Here is a 20,128-nt window from a genome sequence, read left to right on the forward strand (position 1 = left end):
TTCTCAAACCGTTCACTTGTAGAGGGCGGAACAATGCAGAGGGCGAATAGGCTACAGGATTGATTAACAATAAAAAAACTACACATTAGGCTTTTTCCTGAGCGAGAAAGGAAAGGTGGATGGGTCTAAAACTAAGGACTTTCTAGACTCCCGAGGATTTGGGGGAAGTGCTTGACATTTCTACCAAGCCTCACGAAATGACACAGCAACTGTTCGTTTTCTTGGCTTGCTTGTAAAACATCTTTGATTGTGCTGACAGGTCATTGGACTTGTCAACGAGGGAATCCAGTTTCACACCACGTTCCAAAACAGAATCAATCGTTTTGTGCAAAATTTGCGTCGTTTCGTCCAAGTCCTTTTGAATTTTGGTCACTTTATCGGCTTCCGCCGGATTTTGGTATTTCTGCAAGTATTCTTCCGCTTTGGTGAAAACGACGGATTCCGGGGTAGTGACTGTTTTCCAGGAGTCACCGTGTTCATTGGTAAAGTCTTCGAGCAATTGACCCAGCAGTACAAACGCAACGCGGGCGGGGTATTCCTGATCCGTCGTAACGGTGCCACCGAGACCGTCGGCGCGTACATAGCAGTGCACAACGTAGCCTTCGTGCTCGACTGATTGGCGTTGACCTGGTTCCGTGCGTTTGGTAAAGGTTTTTGTCAAGAACATGAGCATCTCTTTGACGGACTGCACACGGAGTACGAAAGAAAGCAGTGGAAAGTTGTGTCAGAATTGGGTAAAAGTGAGCAAGCTGAGGGACCGTCCGCAGCAACGTCCCTTTCTTCACCTCTAAAGTTCAAGGAACATCAACGCACTACGAGAAATGATGACTTTTCAAAAATATCAACGGAGGGTGTGCACAAGTAGACATACCTGTCGCTGAAAGAAACCAAAGCTCGACAGGTCATTCGATACAGTCAAAGGAATCGGTTCGTTCAGGTCCGAACCCGTCCGGACAACTGCAAGTCCAACTACTTTCATTCTCTTTTTCAAGGCGGCGATTCGGAACAAATACTGTGAAAGAGACAAGAATGGTTGGGTTGAATGAGGTTGCTGTGGGCTCACTGTGAGTGCAACGGACTGTGAATTGACGATGGGTAGCTCGTGAGTACGCCTTTGGAACCCCGGTGGTTCCGTTCGTGTTCCCGGAGAGACTGTTATCGTCGGCAGCGGCCGAACGACACCGAACAAAAGTCGGCCGGAGTCGAGTCGTCCTGTCCCGTCCCGTGAGCAGCGTCAAACGGTACTCATTCCCGTGTAGGGATTCTGCCGACGGATAGTAGTAGCGACACAAAATATAGTTTACAAAACCGTTGTTTACAGGTAACAGTCAATTTGCACTTCTCGTTGGTCTCCTCCGTCTGGCCGGGCTCGGAAAATAACTGACTGTGAGATACTTTCCGAACGAAATGAAGATGACCTCGACGCACGGCACCAAGGCTGGGATAGCATGGCCATGGAGGCCCAGGCTTTTCTCTTCGTAAAGAGGGCTTCCCACACATCCATCCCAGAGAAAGTCATAGAAACGGATCCTCTTTCGATTGTCAATTGAAAGAACTGATCTACACAAGTATGCTAGAGTCTTTGACGATATTTGCCAAAGGAGGCTTGGTTTTGTACCAATACGTTGCGAACCCGTCACTTCTTGGAGCATCGGATGCGGAACAGTTTACGCAACAATCTCTCAATGAACTCATAAGCACCGTCATCCTCGACCCAGCTTCCTCCAACAAGACATTCCACATCAAAGAACGGGTGACGTTCTGTTGGCTGGACAACCCGGACAAGTATGTGATTGCGATTTATCCCGATATCATGTTCGAAGGTCCGCGCGAATATCTTAAAACATGGGTACAAGGCTTACTCCAATCGACGCTTCACGAGTACAGTCTATTGGAGAAGTCGGTGGTATACACATTACGGCCGGATCCGGCACTTTTCGATCCGACGTTTCAGGTGTTGCTCAAACAATCCAAAGGCGAAAAGGCGACCGGTACGACGGCCATGACGGCAGCCCATTCCAGCATAGAATCAACAGCAAAAGACAGTGACGCCAGGAAAAAATCTGGCAAAGAAAAGCGGACTTGGCACGATGGAAAGGGTAAAGTAACAGCGGAAGCCATGGCCGAACTCGACATGTCCAAACAAACCGCAGGGGATCCCAAAGACGGTGAAAGTCGGGCACTGGCTGAAGCCCGCGCTGCGTATTTACCGACCGATGATGACCTCGAAGAAGAATCGGTGGAAGAAAAAGTGGATGAAAAAAGCTGGGCATCCTCCGTCACGGGCCTAATGCAATCCTGGACTGGAAACAAGACGTTGAGTGATGCGGATTTGGATCAGCCACTCAAGTCTATGGAACAACTTTTGACGAGTAAAAATGTAGCCCGGGAGGTGGCACACGAACTTTGCTTAGGCATACGTGGGAAACTTGAAGGAAAAAAGCTGAATTCTCTGTATCGTGTGCAAACGGCGGTAAGGCAGGCTTTGGAATCGACTTTGACCAAAATGCTTAAAATGCACGTGGACTTGCTGCGAAACACAATGTCCAAACGAGGTGACAACTCTTTGTTCAAAATGAGCAAACGTGCTCCCTATGTCATTGCGGTAGTCGGGATCAATGGGGTGGGTAAGAGCACCTCGTTGGCCAAATTGGCATATTATTTCAAGCAGAACGGTTGCTCTCCATTATTAGTGGCGGGTGACACATTTCGTTCCGGCGCTGTCGAACAACTCAAAGTTCACGCTTCTTGCCTAGACATTCCTATGTATTCACAAGGATATTCCAAGGATCCATCAATAGTTGCAAAGGCAGCCATTCAGCACGCTACGGAAGAAAATCATGATGTCGTACTGATCGATACTGCGGGACGCATGCAAAATAATGTTCCACTTATGAAAGCCTTGGGCAAGTTGGTCACAGAAAATAAACCAGATTTTGTAATTTTGGTTTGCGAGGCTCTGGTAGGCCATGACGGCTTGTCGCAATTTACGATGTTCAAACAGGCGCTTGGGATCCGAGGTATTGACGGTCTGATATTGACAAAGTTTGATACAGTTTCGGACAAGGTTGGCGCGGCATTGACTTTAACACACCAAACCGGAGCTCCTATCATCTTTTGCGGAACTGGTCAAAAGTACCATCACCTGAAGAAGCTCAGCGTGACGTCTGTAATTCAAAGTCTTTTTGCGTCCTAAACCAATCTCTGAAGTTGACGCTACAACAATTTAGTATGTTAACTCGCAGTGTGATTGTTAGAACCAATATCTTTGGAGTAGAATGGCAAGAAGCCAAAAGGGGATGATAGCGCTTCAGCGCGAATCTCGTCAATTGTAGGCATACCAAAAGGGGGCTGCGCAACGTGTCCGACATTCTCTGCAGGAGAAGCGATGTCCTGTACAATTCTTCGACCAGATTTGCTAAGTGTAACTTTACGCCGATAAGGAATCGTTCCAGGAATTGTGGTGGACTGCAGCACTTTCGGAATATTTACCTCGCTCGCGGTGGCACCATGCTGAAAGATCCATTCCAAGGTTGCAGGAATACTGGAAATGTGTGCTACAAGTACATGCACTCTCTGGCCCGTACTTCCATGTCTGATTTCTGAGCTTGTGTAGTGATGCATATTGGATACGGAGGCCAGACACAGGGCTCTCTTTTCTTTCCCAACAAAGCTTTCCAAAACCAACCTACTTGACTCGTTGAATGACAATTCTGAAACCGGGGAAGCGCGTACATGCATACGCGCAGACTCTGGGGCTAAAGACTGATACAGTACTTGAACTTTCTGCATAATTTCCTTTTGAAGTGGCCTGGAATCGGACTCGAGGGATGCACCTGTAATAGCCACAAGCTGGATTGAATTGGATACAGTGAGCTGCTGATACCAAGAAGTCTTGGTCCGGGGCTTTCCCTTGTCATCCCGAACAGTTAGTGGTGTGAAAGGTTTCGTACCAGTCACCGACAAAATATTGATCAAAGGTAGCTGTCGATCCCAGTAGGTTTTGCCTTTGTGGTGAAGATCAAGCATAGTCACCCAGGATGGGGCGTTTACATCTACAGGCAAGTCCTTCGGATATCGATCCATACGATCGTGCTCATATCCATAGACATCACGATGACGATCTTGAGACACGGCAAATGAGTCAGGTAGCTCGAAGACCGTCTCCGAACGTAGAGTCGAGTTGAGTGAGCTTAGTATATACCGCTGCAATTCACCAGCGACATCAAGCCCCAGCCTAGTGAGAACAGCGTGTGTCTTCCAGTCGTTGTATCCCATCACGCAATAAAACGGATCTCGGGGAATATCTCTCGGCTGAGTGGGGTGGTTCGGTACCGTTTTTTGAAACTCTTGAAGCAAAACCTCATCAACAAAATTGGCTAGCCGTTGCAGGGCCCTTTTCAGACCGTCCAAGGATTTTTTATGAGCCATCAACAAGTGAGCAAGTTGATCTTTATTCAGCGCTACCTCTTTCCTCTTGACCCGTGATTTGTACATGGTAAGGTCGATGTGCGCTTCCCTCGTCACTTTATCCAAGTGGAGGACATGGTCGAGAAACTCTGGTGGTTGCTGTCTCTGGTAGAGTGACAACCGGAGCGAGCTTTGGGAACTGGGATCATTTCGAAGTAGTTTAATATCTATTGGCATGGTCGTCGTCGCCGTTGTACGGCCCGAAGAAACAGTTTGAATCTTAAACTCTCCAAGCCTCGATCACGACATGGGGCTCCTCCGCAACTTGGCTGCACTAAACTCCTACACCAGAAACTATCTCGTTAGACAAACTAATGAGACCAGTGTTGCAGGTATTGTAGCCGATCGCTGCTGGCACTCCGCATTGTATCATAGTGATGGCATGAAAAGGAGAACATAAAAGGATTGGCTACCAAACCGATCTTGTCCCTCCCTTTTTGAATGTGTTTCAAACAATTTTGAAAGTCTCCGGTAGTAGCATTCAGGAATTGCTGCCATCGACTGTGAATGCATTTTTGTATAAACAGCAATGAATGTCATCATTTTAATACGCGCGCCAGCCAATCAAGCAATGCGGCAATTTCGGAGAATCATCGTGACCTTCCAGAAACCGCTGAAATGTGGCGGGCATTGCCCGCCCCCATTTACAAACTAGTACTTGCAAGAAGCTCTCTATACCCTCCCTCCTCTGTGTCAAAACTGGATCAAAAAGACGTCCTAAAGACAATATGGCTGAGAACCTTGACCCCTACCTTGTACCCCATCCTGCCAAGGCTGTGGAAACGGCTCTCCAATCGTAGGCCCCGGCGATTGACGCCGGCGCGCCGAAGAACGCGGAAAACCTGGTCGCGGCCCACAAGCAATGATTCAACGCTCTTTGCTTAGCATCATGGCGCCCCAGAGCGAATGTGCCGATGCGGCAACTCGCTTCCACAAGATCGCTGGAGAGCACGACGGCGCACCCATGCCTGCTTGGGCTCAGCAGATGGTGCATCAGCAGCAGCAGAGCATGCAACAGATAGATCAGCGTCTAGACCAGATGGATCGCCGTATTCAACAAATGGATGATGGTATGCAGCAGTTCCAACAGAACATTACGGATCAGTTGACACAATTTCACCAGAATACCACGGATCAATTGGTGCTAATTCAGCAAGAAATTGCTAAGTCTCGCAACTCTTCCGTTGTCCGACCAGGAGATGCATTGGTGAGTCTCCCTAACCAGAACGGGCATAATCCTCCCGCCTTCTTCCCTCGTAACTTGAAGGAATTGCTTGCGCTTTCGGGGACAAACTGCAACACCTTGCTGGCATTCTACGAACTACAGGCGCAGGGCGGCGTGGAAAGCCGCCGCCTTGCTCTGGCCATCTTCTTCGGAGTCCGTCGGCATATGTACTGATAGTGAGTGCCGGTCTTCGATTGGCAGAAACGATGGGTACCCTTAGAATTTCGCTGGCGTTCCAACATGTCCACCGCGAGAAGTAATTTTGAATATCAACCTTTCGACATAGAGTATGTAATAGATTTTGCCCCTTCCTATATCTGTGCGCACTGTAAAGTACTCCACATCCCACTACATTCTAACTATTGAGTCTGTGTTGGAATTTGCCATTGACATAGATAGGTCTTTGAGCGACGTTATGTGGGTCTGCTGTTGTTGATGTTCTATTCGCCAGCTTCCTTCAACAAATGTTCACTGTAGCTTGACTCTCCCTAGCTAGCCAGGCCGATGAAGACAAAACTTTGTTTCGGCACTGGCTAATACCTAGCTAGAGGTAGTCCACAAACAGTATCTGCCAGTCATCGTGACCCAGTAGGGAAGGGTTTTCGCGCGCGAAGTCCACTTCGGGTTGGTTTCTCGGTTGTCACTTTTCTCACTGTCAATGCGCTTTGTACAGTTACCGTTAATTTACACAGGGCCAGTCTACTAGTTCCTAATTGCGGAACTCTATACCAGCGTTTTACAGCAGATACCGGGAGCTACTTGAACGGAGCGATCACTTCCGGTAGCACCGAAGGGAGCGTCACGTAATTGCACAACGTCCTCGAGCCGACGTCAAGCGCCACTGACACTTGACTTTCTCGTTGACTGTGAAAGAATTTGAAGACCTATCAACGAAGAGATCGCCTCATCCACAAAGCGGAGAAGAAAGAATGTACGATCACCGGGGGCCTCGACAGGATCACAGTCGGGGAATGGAGTGGAGAGGAGAGAGAGGCGGTAAGTATACGGCGGTGTTTGCGCTTTAAGAGGAGATGGCACACACTGACGGATCCTTGTTTCTTGTCGACAGGGAGAAACCCACAAGATCGTTCCCGCTCGCGCGAACCAATGATAGAGCCAAAGCGTCCTTTTTCTCTGACCGTCCAATCGAATATGTTTGCAATCAAACCATCCAACGCGACCATATCCCAAAAGGTCTACATGTACGACGTCCAGATTCAAAGAGCCAAGAGAATAGTGGAGAAAGACGAAGCAACCGGACGCTTCAAGCTCGATTCCGATGGAAAAATTATTTCGTCCGTGGAAAATGCCGGCAGCGCAGGGTTTTTTTCAGAAGGGGCGACTACCACAACATCTTCCGAAGAGCCCAGGATGAGGAACAGGGCGGGTCCTCTTTCGAGGCGGATTTTGATGAAGCTTAAGATTATGCTGGAGAACGAAGAGCCACCGAAACTGATCTTCACGGACGGGACGGCTAAAGTGTACACCCCTCATCCACTTGCCACTGATCTAGAGCATGGCCAGCAAAACTACTCTTCTGGTCCAACAACTCAATCATCCAAACCATCAATATTCTACGACGTTTGCGTCAAAAGAGATTGCGAAGAAGATTTTGAAGATAAGGACTTGGTCCAAAATGCGTGGTTTAAAGTCCAGCTGACATTTGCTGGAGATTTTGACTTCACAGTTGCGGACGGGGCTTCCAGTTGGACTACGACATCCAAACTTGAAGAGGTCGCGCAGTGCTTGAATGTCGCTATTCGGAATTCTCTTTTAGCTGCATCAATGATGCCCTTCCGGAGCTCACCACGAATGTTTTATTTTAGGGCTGATGCCAACCAGGATCTTATCCGCCGTGTCCTAAAGAACTTCAATAAAGAAAAGACGATTACGCCTGTTCTTGGAGTGGTTCAAGCTGCAAGGATGACAGGTGCTGGTGAATTGTTTTTGATCGCGGACTTTGGGCTCGGATGGGCACAGCGTGAGATGTTAGACGGTGTCAATGGGCAGAAAGTACGCGTCCGTGTCCTTGATGAAAAGGCGAGCACAATTGCAGGGATAAGAGTGCCCAGTTTCAGAAAACGAATTCCAGACAATCTAAGATCAACCATAGAAAGCTCTCTGAAGAAAATGTCTTTTCATATTGAATTTGAGTGGTAAGTTGAAGGCTCCATGGCTGCTGAATGCTGCGAACGCTGTATTCTGAGCTTTCTTTTTGGCCTTTTTTCCAGCGGCGATAAATGGTAGGTTCGACACGATGGTCTTCGGATCTATATAGGATGTGAATAGCACACCTGATATCTTGTTGCTTTCAATTACAGGGCTGAACGTAAGTGCGCTTCATATGGTGTTCCTCCATCGATCAATGGATTTGCTCCCGCACGAAAAACCAAACCGTCTTTTTGTTTTCTTGGTACCCTTCAGGAAAAAGGGCCGAGGGGATGGATGATGAAAAAATTCGAAGAGGCCGGAAAAAAGTCCGTGGAACTAGATTCTTGTGGACTCGGCGTCACGACCGAGTTGATGAAGCACCTATTGTTTGGAATCCTGCTCAGTACACTTTCGAAATTTCCGGTAGAGATGGTGCTGGCTACACAACGACACACACAGTTCTCTCCTACTTTGATCAAGTTTACGATGTTCAATTAAAGTATCCGGAGGTAAGAAAAAGTAGCTCTCTACTGACTGAAGCGCAAACCCTGGTTTATTCATCGTTTGCTCATGCCTTTTATCTGTATTTCAGATGCCGTAAGATTACTCCTTTCATTCAATTTAAAGTACATGGGCTTGGGCTCACAATTCGCTTCTTGCTTTGTAGACTTGTTCAAACTCGTGGAAAGGAATACTTTCCAATTGAGATGCTCTTTCAAGGTACGGTTGAGTCTGTGAACTTTGGCATGTTGCGCTGGACTTGTTTTGCTCACGAAATGTACAATGAACAGGCGTCGGAGAAGCTCATGGATGTAATTCAGATTTTAAAAAGGAAAAGGCGCTGGCGTTTAACGACGAGTTTTCTGCAAGCCGTCGTGTCAGCAAATTGAAAGACATTTTGTCCGAGCCAAACTTGGAGAAATCACAAAACCAAGCTCTCGCGAGCTTCCAGCTCAAGCTACATCGCGAGCCGCTGCAAATGCAAGCAACCGTTCTTGAGCCCCCTGTTTTGAGTTTTGGATCAGCTGAGCGAGCTGTTGTAAAAAACGGCTCGTGGAATCTATGGAATCAACAACGGAGAAAGACATCCGAATTCAATGTCCCGGTACAACTTTTGTCTTTTGCCGTGTTGGATATGTCAAAGGATGAGATTTCTGGAAAAATCATCGAAGACTTGCTCAGAGTTCTCCAGAAGCATGGTGTCCAAATTCCCGACGTAGGCGCTGATTCTTTAAAGTCTATGATAGCGAATGTGACAGTGAGATGCTTTGCAGCAAACAAACAACAGGTATAATCCAGTTAGCATTCTGACGCGACATAAATATCAATGCACACGATCTAAGCTTGTCACTTTTACCATTCTGCAGATTTGGGTAGCATTCAAGAATAGTATAGCAAGGGCAAGACAGCACTTTTTCACCGAGTCCAATGTCTCATTTGCGTACTCACGAACCATTGCTTTTTTTAAAGAGCACGGTCTCCAAGAATGTCTGGTGATACCCCACGTCACTGCTCACTCTTCAAATTTGTTTGTTATTCCCCCAGCCAAGGTTGCCCGCTGGTGTTACGAAGTCCAATGTCCCGCAGACACTACACTCTTTGCTCCGGCACGGAGAATGTACAAATGCAAGGTTCGAAACCTAAGAGAAATGGTGACTCTTGACCCCTTCGATTTGAAATTAGAAAATGGGATATTTAAGGGACTGGTTGAGAAAGCATGGCTTGAACTGGAGGTTGTTGAACCCATTTATCATGGTAAGCCAAAAGCAGCATTATTGATGGCAAACACAAAGTCGCGTCTTTCTCAACAATTCTCTTACAGTCTTGATCAGAGAGAGAACATCAACTGAGCTCTTCGACGAGATTTTCGCTCTAGGGGAGGATCAAGTCGTAAATCCAGTACCCTGCTACTCCCTAGCGAGCAAGGACGTTGAATGTCCATCCTTGATGTTTGCAGTCATTCCCACAAAAGATGTCTCTACATATGCCTTTGTAAAGTACTTGTCACATGTGGAATTTGGAATTCCCGTGAGTCTATCGCTGTCGTTTTCCAAAGCTTCTTCTAGCCCGATAGTAGCTAACGATTTCCTTGCGCTTCGTAGTCCCAGGTTATGGTTGAGGAGAGCTACCAAAACCAACGCTCGAAAACAGAGGCTTAGTAAGTTTCACCGTCAATCACTCGTCTGCCCGGCCCCTTTCAAGGCACTTCGAAAGCTTACTCACTCCTTCTACAGCTGTGCGGGTATAGCTTTAAAGCTCAACACAAAGCTAAGCAACAGCTTAAACAGGTCGACTGCATGGAGCATTTACAGTGGAACTGCCCGTCAGTGGTTGATGGATACTCCGACGATGATTATGGGGTACTGTGTTGCGTCTGGTAAGTGAAAGGAGCTACGAATTTTCCAGTTTATATAGCTGTGCCGTTAACTCTGATTCACTGTCCTCTGCGAAGGACCCGGACAGGACTCGAAAAGTATAGTCGTAGGTACTGCGAGTCTAGACGTAGGTGGCACACACTGTTGCCATGACAAGCGGGTACAGAGCAAAAGCCATATTGTCGATAGCGATGTCCTGGAAGAGATAACTGAGGTACGCAAATGTCCCTTGTCGTTTCTGGAGAAGTCTCATTTCTAAAACTCAATCCTGTCGTCACACTTTCAGAGCCTTGCAATGCAGTTCTTTCTGTACAACAATGTCAGTCCCCAACGCATTTTGGTGTATCGCTCAGGCGTCCAAGATGGGCTTCTACAAGGTATGACTTGTATCTTTGATTTATTTGCTATTCAATGGCGTCCAATAGCTTACACTGGGTGAACCTTCAGACGTCGTAGAGTACGAAATAGGAGCAATTAGACAAGCATTTTATCGCTTGAATATGAGCGACCCGGCCTGGTCGTGCGAGAATTGCAAGGGAAACACTCTCAGAGGTTGTGGTATGTACAAGCGGCGGACCATCAATCCAAACTGATGTATCATGATTGCATTGGACTCAACATTGAGCATTGCGTGATTTGCAGTGCTGTGTTGCCCTTCGGTAACGTTTGTTGTATCTCAGGGACAGCATGATATCCGTATAGTCCCATTGGATGGCGTGCAAATGAACCGATCCAATAACGTACCCAGTGGCACATGTGTTACCGACTCCCGTGCTATTTCGATGAGCAGTCTTAATGCAGTAGAGATGAATTCACAGTCTGGAATGTCTCAGCCGGAAAGCACTGTTGAGAATACGATGGACTTCTTGCTTGTTCCCCAAGGAGGCCTAAAGGTATGTGTACTTAAATTATCAAAGATTCCGAAGTCCTGTACCTAAATGCCCAGTGTCTTTCGCAGGGAACGTCCAGGCCTGTATACTACAGATGTCTTCTAAACGAGACAAAGCTTACCCGATCACTCTTAAAGAATCTCACGTACCAGTTTAGTTTTCAATACGGGACTGCCACAAAGTCTGTACGCAATGTTCCGGTGCTTCAGTATGGAGTGCGGCTTGCGAATACAATCTTAAGCTACCTTGGAAATGTCCCTATGGACGAGTCAAAACATGTTTTGCACGAGACATTCCTGCCATCACGAGACGAAAATGGTGTTCCCGACAGAAATTGGGTCCCTTTTCGCCCACACATATCAGCGTGAACGTTTGAAAGACACTTCAATCAAACAAAGTGATCTTGTCTAACGCATATCGCTCGTGACAACGGTTTTTACGAAGCCAAAGCCTTCATACTTCAAGTGAAAGGAATTACATTAACCCTTTTTCATTGCGTTCGGAAGGCCGAGTGCAATAAACAAAGGTAAATGCGCTTTCGCTCTTCATTACTTCACGGTCAAGTCTGCATCTTCTGTTCAAAATCTCTAATTACAGCAGTTAATCAAATACACGATCTATTTTCATAAACTCAATTGTAGAAATGTTTAAGGTAAAAAAAACTGTGAAATAAAGAGAGAGCAAGCGATATGGTCCAGCCTTGACGGATTTTTTCTTGCAGCATATTTGGTGACCAGACCCTAAGCAAGATGTACACTTTACATCAGCAATTAAAAATAGCACTCAAAATTATACGACAGAAATAATTCTAAAAAACATCGAGAAAGATGACCGTCTCGTACGTCCTTTAATTTAATTGAGTAGTATCGAAATTTGCTATGACAAAAATATTAAAAAATTAAACTCCAAATCTAAGGATAACTTACACTTTACGAGATTCTAAATGGATTATAGAATCGAAGAAGATTGTGTTTACAAACAAGTTTGCTTCCCATGAACAACTCCACATCAGAGAATACGGTTACAGTGTTTTTGACGAAATGAGCCAGCAAGCAACCTTACCGGACGAAAAACGTTTGTCTCAAAGAATTTCTATCGGATGTTTAAACTTTATCTCACAGGTGTGATATTCAAAACAAGGTTGAAAATGCTTTTGCTGCTCGAAAATTGTCGTGAACCGTACAAGCTTTTCCAGCAACTCATACTAATTTAATTACCTATCATCTTTTTGTAAGGTTTGGAATTCTCATTTTATACAACGTGACAAACAGCAGAAATCATCCTTGTTGAAATTGTCGTCAGTGGAAGGTTTTGGAAATGTTCAAGTCTTCGGAAATCTGCAATTTGTAGTTTCAAAACCTTTTTGAAAGAGAAAAAACCTTTATGTCTGAATGAAGCGGGCTTTGTCCGTAATTTTAACAATCTTTTGCAATAGAAACTTTTACGAATCTCTGTGGTTCAACTTTCGAGCTGATTCTAATCACAAAATACTATCGTTACAATGTATTTCATGAGGTTTTAATGTAACTTTCTTAATGAACCTTCGGTATTCACGCCGTTTCTTTTCACATTGGGTGGCTTCTGTGCTCCTCCATGCTGGCCAGAAAAAGGCTTTTTCCCATTTAAACTTGTTTCATCACAGGTATTAAACGCGAATTTCTTTCTTGCTTCGTGTCTTTTTAAGTCAGCAAGAAAGAAAATAAAATATCGAGAAAATAAATAAGTTCAGATCACCGTTTAAACGTACCTCCAACTTTACTTTTTTGCTATACTGGAGTAGAGATATACCAAACAAATACTACTAAGATTCCATGCTAGTATTTTTTATAAACTGAATTCATTGCTAGCCATTTTCTTTAATTGCTTAAAAGTATTTTATTTGTCTTATTTTTTTTTTAGACGCACCATGTGTCCAATCTGAAAACCAACCTGCCCTCACTTCTCGGACTCTACCACACCGCAGCGCTTGTAGGGATATTGTCCGGATAAAATCATGCAAAATATCGTTCCAGATGAGCGCGCTCGAGCTCATAGTCTGAAAGGAACTAGCTTTCTTTGCCTCTGGTTTGACCGACTGTTCAGATATTCAGTCGAAAACATCCAAGGAACGGCCACAGCCTCCGCGATCATTTAATGGAAAATGATTCTCCAAACGCCAGGAAAACAAAATTACGGTGGGTACCATCTATAATACTGTCAATTCGAAAGTTACATTCACTGTACGGTAACAGAGAACATTTTGTATTTTGAAGTTACAGTTAGTGCTACTATTTTCGCGCGGGCGACAATCAAGAGCTGTTTGACAGTGGAAAGATAGACCGACTTAAGCTCTGACAATGAATAAGGTTTTCACTATCAATCCTCTCTAGAGAGTGTGTCCTAAAATTCAAAGTCACAATCAGCGAAGAATTTATGTTGTACAATTGACTAGTAGAGGGAACTTAGAGTTACATTAGTGATGGATTTACATTTACTGACTGCTTCTAGGATTTCTGTAGATTTTTAGGTTCTGTTGTTATAGGAAAGGTTCATAGTCAAGAATAGGATTCGAGAGCAGCCCTATAAACTCTACTCCTTGCTGCTCAACTTCATCATCTACACTGGTTCGCACTCTCTACAACACAGCCAAATAAGGATATCTATTCACAGTCAGTCGAAATTGCATGCATTCTTCATTGATATCTTATGAGGAAAATCGCTATTTCGGCCTGAACTACATGAAAAAATTGCTATTTCGGCCAAATCTGAAAATATTAGGTAAGTACTTTTGTTACGTAGTACAACCAATGTACGTATGTAGGACAGGAAAACGCTGCGTCGACAAAGTCTGGTAAACGAAGGTTGGGCGTTATGACAAATGACCTGCAATACACCTAAGCGGGCCTAGGGACTGTAAAACTCAACTCGCTTACGACGCTCCCCACGGGTTAGACAGCGGATACGAGGACCTATGCTAACGCAATATTTGGATCAATATCTTTCTAAAACAATGAGAAGAAGATTGTTCTACTACTAGTCCATCGGGCTTGAGAGGTCCAGTTCACTGGACTACCGTTACCATGTTCCAGATAATCTTACTCACATATATGAGTCTTGTTCTTTTAAGTATAAATCCCTAAAAAACTATAGAAATCCTAGAAGCAGTCAGTAAATGTAAATCCATCACTAATGTAACTCTAAGTTCCCTCTACTAGTCAATTGTACAACATAAATTCTTCACTGATTGTGACTTTGAATTTTAGGACACACTCTCTAGAGAGGATTGATAGTGAAAACCTTATTCATTGTCAGAGCTTAAGCCGGTCTGGTCTATCTTTCCACTGTCAAACAGCTCTTGATTGTCGCCCGCGCGAAAATAGTAGCACTAACTGTAACTTCAAAATACAAAATGTTCTCTGTTACCATACAGTGAATGTAACTTTCGAATTGACAGTATTAGTAGTCGTATTGACAGTGAGGCACGCCCCTCAATGTGCGAGGTGGAAAATATACCAGCATGACAATGAATCTTGGAGATTCTTTTGCTGTCATCAAGATTCACCGCCAAATCTTCAGGAACCTATCACGTCCACAGGCGATGTTAATTCTTGAGTCGTCAAAACAAAGTCCTGTCCTACCTGTAGAAGTTGACAGCGAGCAATTGTATGCAAACTTCTGACTTATGTTATAATAACATTAAAGGTAATTAAGTATCTTCAATTTGGCATTTTGTCACTGTCAGTCCGTTCCGACAATATAGGTAGATTTGGAATGAATCTTTTCTATGCTGCTGCGAATCTTGTACACCTTTGAGGCCGTAGATTCTGTCCGACGAAGCGATAATTATTGCAAAATACATGGACTCATTATTTTGATTCGATTTCTTTTTGGTATCCGACTCGAAAAGATCCATCACGGCGAGCATGAATCTTCGTTGTATCCTTCCGTTTCTCCTCGCAAGCTTCTCGGCTGGGGCTTTTGTGTTCAATCGTGTGGCAACGTTCAATATTTGTACGCAGATTGATCCCACGTGTAACACCGACACCGAAGCAGTTGCCGAGATTGTTGATGCATCACCTGACGGTAACACTCTATTGTATACTGATGGCGTCGCTGGGAACATTGGCCTTGTTGACATTTCAGATCCTTCCAATCCTGTGGGACTTGGAACAATCGATGTAGGTGGTGAGCCTACATCCGTCGCAGTGACTGGCGACGGCTTGTACGCTGTAGCAGCCGTGAACACTTCTCCTGACTTTGTGAATGTCACCGGGAATTTGATTGTCATCGACATCGAATCCCAGTTAATTGTGGCCACCCTCCCTCTACCAGGTCAACCTGACTCACTTAAGGTTTCTCCTGACAATCAGTTCATCGCCATTGCTATAGAAAACGAACGCGATGAAGATCTCGGGGACGGGGCCCCTCCCCAGATGCCTCCTGGCTCGTTGGTTGTTGTTGACAAGAGCGATACTGATCCAACAATGTGGTCGACGACTCTTGTCAACCTGACCGGACTCGACGGCTTGCGATTCCCCGAGGATCCCGAGCCTGAGTTTGTCGACATCTCGACCGACAACGTCTGCGTGATCACTCTTCAGGAAAACAACGGCATAGTTATCCTTGACCTGGCTTCTCTTAGTGTTTTGACTAGCTTTTCGGCTGGGGCGGTGGCAGAAATCACTCAAATTGACGCCACTGAAGATGACATGATTTCGCAGACTGAAAGTCTTAACGACATCCTTCGCGAGCCCGACAGTGCTGTGTTCATTGGAACCGACTACTTCGCCACAGCCGATGAGGGTGACCTAGATGGAGGGTCTCGCGGGTTTACAATTTTTGGTCTTGACGGCACCGTTGTTTACGAGTCCGGAAACTTCTTGGAACACGCTACTGCTCGCTACGGACACTACCCAGAAGGTCGTTCCGAGAACAAGGGAAACGAGCCCGAGGGTATGACCTATTCAACTTTTGGTGACGAGAACCTTCTGTTTGTTCTATCCGAACGCGCGAACACTGTCTACGTCTTTAACGTCGACCCGACAGATCCATCAAATGTTTCGTTTAAGCAAGTCCTTCCCAGTGGTGTCGGTCCAGAGGGTGTCACGGCTATTCCAAGCAGAAATCTGTTAGCGGTCGCGTCGGAAGTGGATGATCGAGGTGCTGCCATTCGCAGCAGTATTACCATTTACGAATATGCCGAAGGAACAGCCGCCTACCCTACTCTAGTGTCAAACAACCGCGCGGATGGAACTCCTATACCGTTTTCAGCCCTTTCTGGACTGGCTGCTGCAGGTAAGTGCACAGGCTCCCCTCTCTCTTCCCACATACTTACAGAGATATTTTCAAATCTCTGACTTTGTGTCTCTTTCGTGCATCGCTAGATGCGCCAGGAATAGGTGGTCAAGCCGGGATATTGTATTCTGTTGATGACTCATTCTACTCGAAAAGCAGAATTTTCACGATCGATGTCACTTCCTTCCCTTACGCGATTACTAATGAAATGCGTGTCATGGACTCCGACGGCGTCCTTGCGGCTGCTTTCCCCAACAGCACTCTTGTCAACGACGACATGACGGTCAACCTTGACCAAGAAGGAATTGCTGTTTCTCGGGAGGGCGGATATTGGATTGCCAACGAAGGTGCAGGTACAGTGGGTGACATCGAGAATCCTGTCACCACTGCAAACTTTGTTGTTAAGGTGTCGACGGAGGGTGTAATAGAGACCGTAGTCACCTTACCTGAAGAGATAGATGCTATTCAAGTTCGCTTTGGCTTCGAAGGTATTGCTGAGTACGGTGATTTCATTGTTGTCGCATTTCAACGCGCATGGGGAGAGGAGGCCAATCCGCGATTGGGGATCTACGATACAACTTCTAGTACATGGAAATTTGTCTTCTACCCCCTCGATACGCCCTCTTCTCAGAACGGAGGATGGGTCGGTATTGGAGATCTTTCTCCAGTCGGCAATGGCGACTTTGTGGTCCTTGAGCGCGACAATCAAGGTAAGACTTGCACGCTGCTGCGTGACACTTAAACTGATTCTCTTTCGCTCATTGTGTACTCAACTTTTACAGGAGGACCTGATGCCGCCATCAAAAAGATATACAAAATAAGCCTTGGCTCGATGCTTGAGGTCGAGGAAAGTACTACGGTCGAGAAGACTTTGGTGAGGGACGTCTTACCAGACCTTGCTGCGTCGAATGGCAATATTTATGAGAAACTTGAGGGTCTTGCTGTGACTAGCGAAGGAGAAGTGTGGATCAACAACGACAACGATGGCGTTGACGACAACAGTGGGGAGCAGCAGCTTATTAGTCTGGGAATGATCGTCACCATTCCCGAGGGAACAGCAACTCCTATTGAAGACTCCCCGACTGTGTCGCCCGTGCAAGGAACTAGTATGGCCAATCGAGTAGGCCACGGAGGTGCTCTTCTCGTCTTCGGCTTCTTTGCTTTATTGTGAGTATAGAAGGTCACGTAGCTAGAGAAAGAAAGAGTTAATCTCAAAAAGAGTCAAGTCCACGAACTTCAAATAAACTATAAGCCTTCTTTCGTTGACCCATTGGCCTTCATCCTTCCAATCAACACTCGATTCTGAACAGAAAATTGGACCGGGAATGATTCCTGCGATACTGTAAGCGATTTCCCTACCTGATTCCTCGATGCCATTAAATCTTCGGCAGCTGCGCGGCGCATTGCGTTCAGTGCTCTAATCGCCCTATGCTGTCCACCAGATGAAGCTCCGGTTGAAAGAACCGAAACACGCCTAATATCGTCACGAAATTTTTCTAATGACTTTTGGTTGGCATCGCTGCGAAACATGAAATCAGCACGACGGGTCAAACACGCCAGAATCTGGTTTGACCTGAAGCAGCAAGTAGATATACAGAACGAAGTCTGTGCTCGAAGAGCAATTTCTACAGCAGCTTCTGCAAGGCCTCCGCAGCAATGGAGACCATAAAACAAACCATACGTGTCGCTTTTCAAAAACTCGTCTACTTGCGAATTTTGACTGATATCACAGTGAACAAAGGAAATTTTCGAGTCGAGACCTGCTGATCTTGCTCTTTCTTCTCCAGACCGGAGGGAACTTTCGTTGACGTCAAGAACTGTGACGTGGGCATCGGTGATATTGTGACTTTTGCTATTACAAAAGAAGGCAGCGACTGCCATCGAAAGGTCCCCACGCCCTCCTCCTATATCGACCAAGTGTATTTTGCGCGTGCTTTCACCTTGGATCCGGCCTTCTCGATCAGAACCAACGAGGGCCAGAATCTTCTCTAGCATCCACTGAACTTGCGGACGCTTCCTTTGTTCACTATACTGAAGTCGCCTCTTGTCGCTCAAATCAGGTATATTGAGTGAAGGATCGACATCGATCCCATGAAAAACCAGCCTTTCCGCATACTTCATCTCTTGACCATTCTTGCTATGGCCAGTGGAATCAAATTTGTGGCCTTCCTCCATGTAAACTCCGTGTTCTTCAATCGAGCCATCTCGTTCACAGCACCACAGCTGTTCCATCCGATGTAATGATTCCCACGCGAAACGTTTCGTTGGTCCAGGAGCATTATACCGAGATCTCGTCCAGCAATTGTGGATCCTCATGTCTTCACAAAGACTCATGAGCTCTTGTCGTCTAAAGAGAGTGGCAGCATTACCCTCTCGCTTTTGAAGCCGACAGATCTTGCAAAGATCTTCGCACCGGGCAATATCGCACGGCTCGACGGCGGAAAGGAGACGGCTTGACACGGACCCGACAACATTTCCGGGGAACAACAGTTGTAGCTCCTGATTGGAAAAGGAAAAAAGGCGGGCTAGGTACGGGGACGATGGTAAAGCACTTTCAACAACGATTCTCGTTGCGTTAAGTACAATTTCTATCTTTTGGGATGATTTCGTCGTTACACCGGTGCCACCATCATCATCGCAGAGTGCAGCAGAGACTGAGAGCCATACACCAGGAGCAATGAGCTTTCTGGCATGCTTTATCGTCATCCAGACAGAGGTTCCGTGAAAACGCTCCGCGTCTAGATGCAACACGATATTGGTACCAGCACATTCGAGGAAGATTATTCTCCGCATATTGCCGTTGGGAGATTCTCGAACAATTTTTCCGATAAATTCATAAGAACCGTCATCTTGAATATGAAGGCAAGCTGCGTTGTACCCTCTAGTCCATCCTTTGGTACCACCTACCAAACTTCTATCTCGTTGGTTGACACTGATGCCATTCATGCGAGAACCATACAAACTCTGCATCTGCGACGGCCAGAGCAACTTCCTGATGCTGCTACTATTCCAGGAGCTCTGAAGCGACGTATTGTCCGAGCGATGAGGCATTTCTGGCCATGGACAGCCGTCGGGAGCCGTCCGTCACAGGTAGAAAGAGGAAATTCATTGATCCGGCCTCGATGAGGCCGCAAAAACACAAATCCGGCCAAAACCTAGATTGCCAAAGGTGGGGCCACATTGCTTTCCTTAGTAATGATAATTACGAAGGAATATGGATCTTAAATAACTCAAGTATTTACAGATCGCATTCATATTAATTTTTGAGACGTTGGATTGGACATATTCACGGATTATTTGAGGCCTGCAATGGAAGATGTTCTCCAAACGACGCTTTGTCCGCAGGAGCATCTTGAGAGATGATCCATTGATAAATCTTTACAAAAAGTGGCTTACTGTTAATGTAAGATTGTAAGTTTCAGTGTGTGATCAAAATACTTAGGAAATGCAGTGGGTCATGGGTTGAAAGCTCCCATGCCAGCACGATACTGGCGACAGGTTGTTCTCTGTATGCTTGGGGTAAAGTGTTCACAGTCAACTGCTGTGAAATAGGTAGATTGAGTGAAGCTTGACATGTTGGAAGCAGCTCTTCCATGCCAGCGCGATACCTCAGCTATGTCATATGCAGAGATACACCGAGCATTGGATTATTTTCTAATTGCTAATTTTACTTAAGAGCCGTTTCGCGCTCAATCTAAAGTACCCATTGTTAGAAATTTTCAGATTTGGCCGAAATAGCTATT

The 20,128-nt window shown here is 45.8% G+C and overlaps 7 protein-coding genes across 7 annotated transcripts; 4 read left to right on the plus strand and 3 right to left on the minus strand.

Annotated features, from left to right (window-relative positions):
- Nucleotides 1–61: 61 nt before the first annotated feature.
- On the minus strand, nucleotides 62–1,105 carry SybF (predicted protein). Its single transcript, XM_002182001.1, has 2 exons — nucleotides 872–1,105; nucleotides 62–685 (listed from the first exon to the last, which is right to left on the minus strand). Exons 1-2 carry the CDS (start codon nucleotides 977–979, stop codon nucleotides 191–193), a joined length of 603 nt encoding a protein of 200 aa, XP_002182037.1. The 5' UTR covers nucleotides 980–1,105; the 3' UTR covers nucleotides 62–190.
- A 1,164-nt stretch (nucleotides 1,106–2,269) lies between these two features.
- On the plus strand, nucleotides 2,270–3,196 carry PHATRDRAFT_14212 (predicted protein; the record flags this gene model as incomplete). The annotated part of the gene is made up of 1 exon (XM_002181837.1): nucleotides 2,270–3,196. A coding segment is annotated over one exon (927 nt), but the record flags the coding sequence as incomplete, so codon positions are not given.
- A 38-nt stretch (nucleotides 3,197–3,234) lies between these two features.
- PHATRDRAFT_47610 (predicted protein) lies at nucleotides 3,235–4,824 on the minus strand (the record flags this gene model as incomplete). Its single annotated transcript, XM_002182002.1, has 1 exon — nucleotides 3,235–4,824. Exon 1 carries the CDS (start codon nucleotides 4,645–4,647, stop codon nucleotides 3,235–3,237), a length of 1,413 nt encoding a protein of 470 aa, XP_002182038.1. The 5' UTR covers nucleotides 4,648–4,824.
- Nucleotides 4,825–5,359: 535 nt separating this feature from the next.
- On the plus strand, nucleotides 5,360–5,869 carry PHATRDRAFT_37868 (predicted protein; the record flags this gene model as incomplete). Its single annotated transcript, XM_002181838.1, has 1 exon — nucleotides 5,360–5,869. One exon carries the CDS (start codon nucleotides 5,360–5,362, stop codon nucleotides 5,867–5,869), a length of 510 nt encoding a protein of 169 aa, XP_002181874.1.
- A 5,005-nt stretch (nucleotides 5,870–10,874) lies between these two features.
- On the plus strand, nucleotides 10,875–11,323 carry PHATRDRAFT_52260 (predicted protein; the record flags this gene model as incomplete). Its single annotated transcript, XM_002181839.1, has 2 exons — nucleotides 10,875–11,010; nucleotides 11,139–11,323. Coding segments are annotated over 2 exons (321 nt in total), but the record flags the coding sequence as incomplete, so codon positions are not given.
- Nucleotides 11,324–14,970: 3,647 nt separating this feature from the next.
- PHATRDRAFT_47612 (predicted protein) lies at nucleotides 14,971–17,654 on the plus strand. The gene is made up of 3 exons (XM_002181840.1): nucleotides 14,971–16,385; nucleotides 16,475–17,095; nucleotides 17,168–17,654. The coding sequence occupies exons 1-3, from the start codon at nucleotides 15,014–15,016 to the stop codon at nucleotides 17,554–17,556; spliced, it is 2,382 nt and encodes a 793-aa protein (XP_002181876.1). The 5' UTR covers nucleotides 14,971–15,013; the 3' UTR covers nucleotides 17,557–17,654.
- Nucleotides 17,631–19,436, minus strand: PHATRDRAFT_47613 (predicted protein; the record flags this gene model as incomplete). The annotated part of the gene is made up of 1 exon (XM_002182003.1): nucleotides 17,631–19,436. The coding sequence occupies one exon, from the start codon at nucleotides 19,434–19,436 to the stop codon at nucleotides 17,631–17,633; it is 1,806 nt and encodes a 601-aa protein (XP_002182039.1).
- Nucleotides 19,437–20,128: the final 692 nt, after the last annotated feature.

The sequence above is a fragment of the Phaeodactylum tricornutum genome, chromosome 14 (assembly GCF_000150955.2).
Source record: "Phaeodactylum tricornutum CCAP 1055/1 chromosome 14, whole genome shotgun sequence".
Lineage (NCBI taxonomy): Eukaryota > Bacillariophyta > Bacillariophyceae > Surirellales > Neidiaceae > Phaeodactylum > Phaeodactylum tricornutum.

Excerpts from the sequence above, each read along its gene's own strand:
- SybF (XM_002182001.1), bottom strand. The coding sequence starts at position 979 with ATGAAAGTAGTTGGACTTGCAGTTGTCCGGACGGGTTCGGACCTGAAC. Across the intron at positions 686-871 it reads TTGGTTTCTTTCAGCGACAG|TCCGTCAAAGAGATGCTCAT; the intron begins GTATGTCTACTT and ends CTCCGTGTGCAG.
- PHATRDRAFT_47612 (XM_002181840.1), top strand. The coding sequence starts at position 15,014 with ATGAATCTTCGTTGTATCCTTCCGTTTCTCCTCGCAAGCTTCTCGGCT. Across the intron at positions 16,386-16,474 it reads TTCTGGACTGGCTGCTGCAG|ATGCGCCAGGAATAGGTGGT; the intron begins GTAAGTGCACAG and ends GTGCATCGCTAG. Across the intron at positions 17,096-17,167 it reads CCTTGAGCGCGACAATCAAG|GAGGACCTGATGCCGCCATC; the intron begins GTAAGACTTGCA and ends CAACTTTTACAG.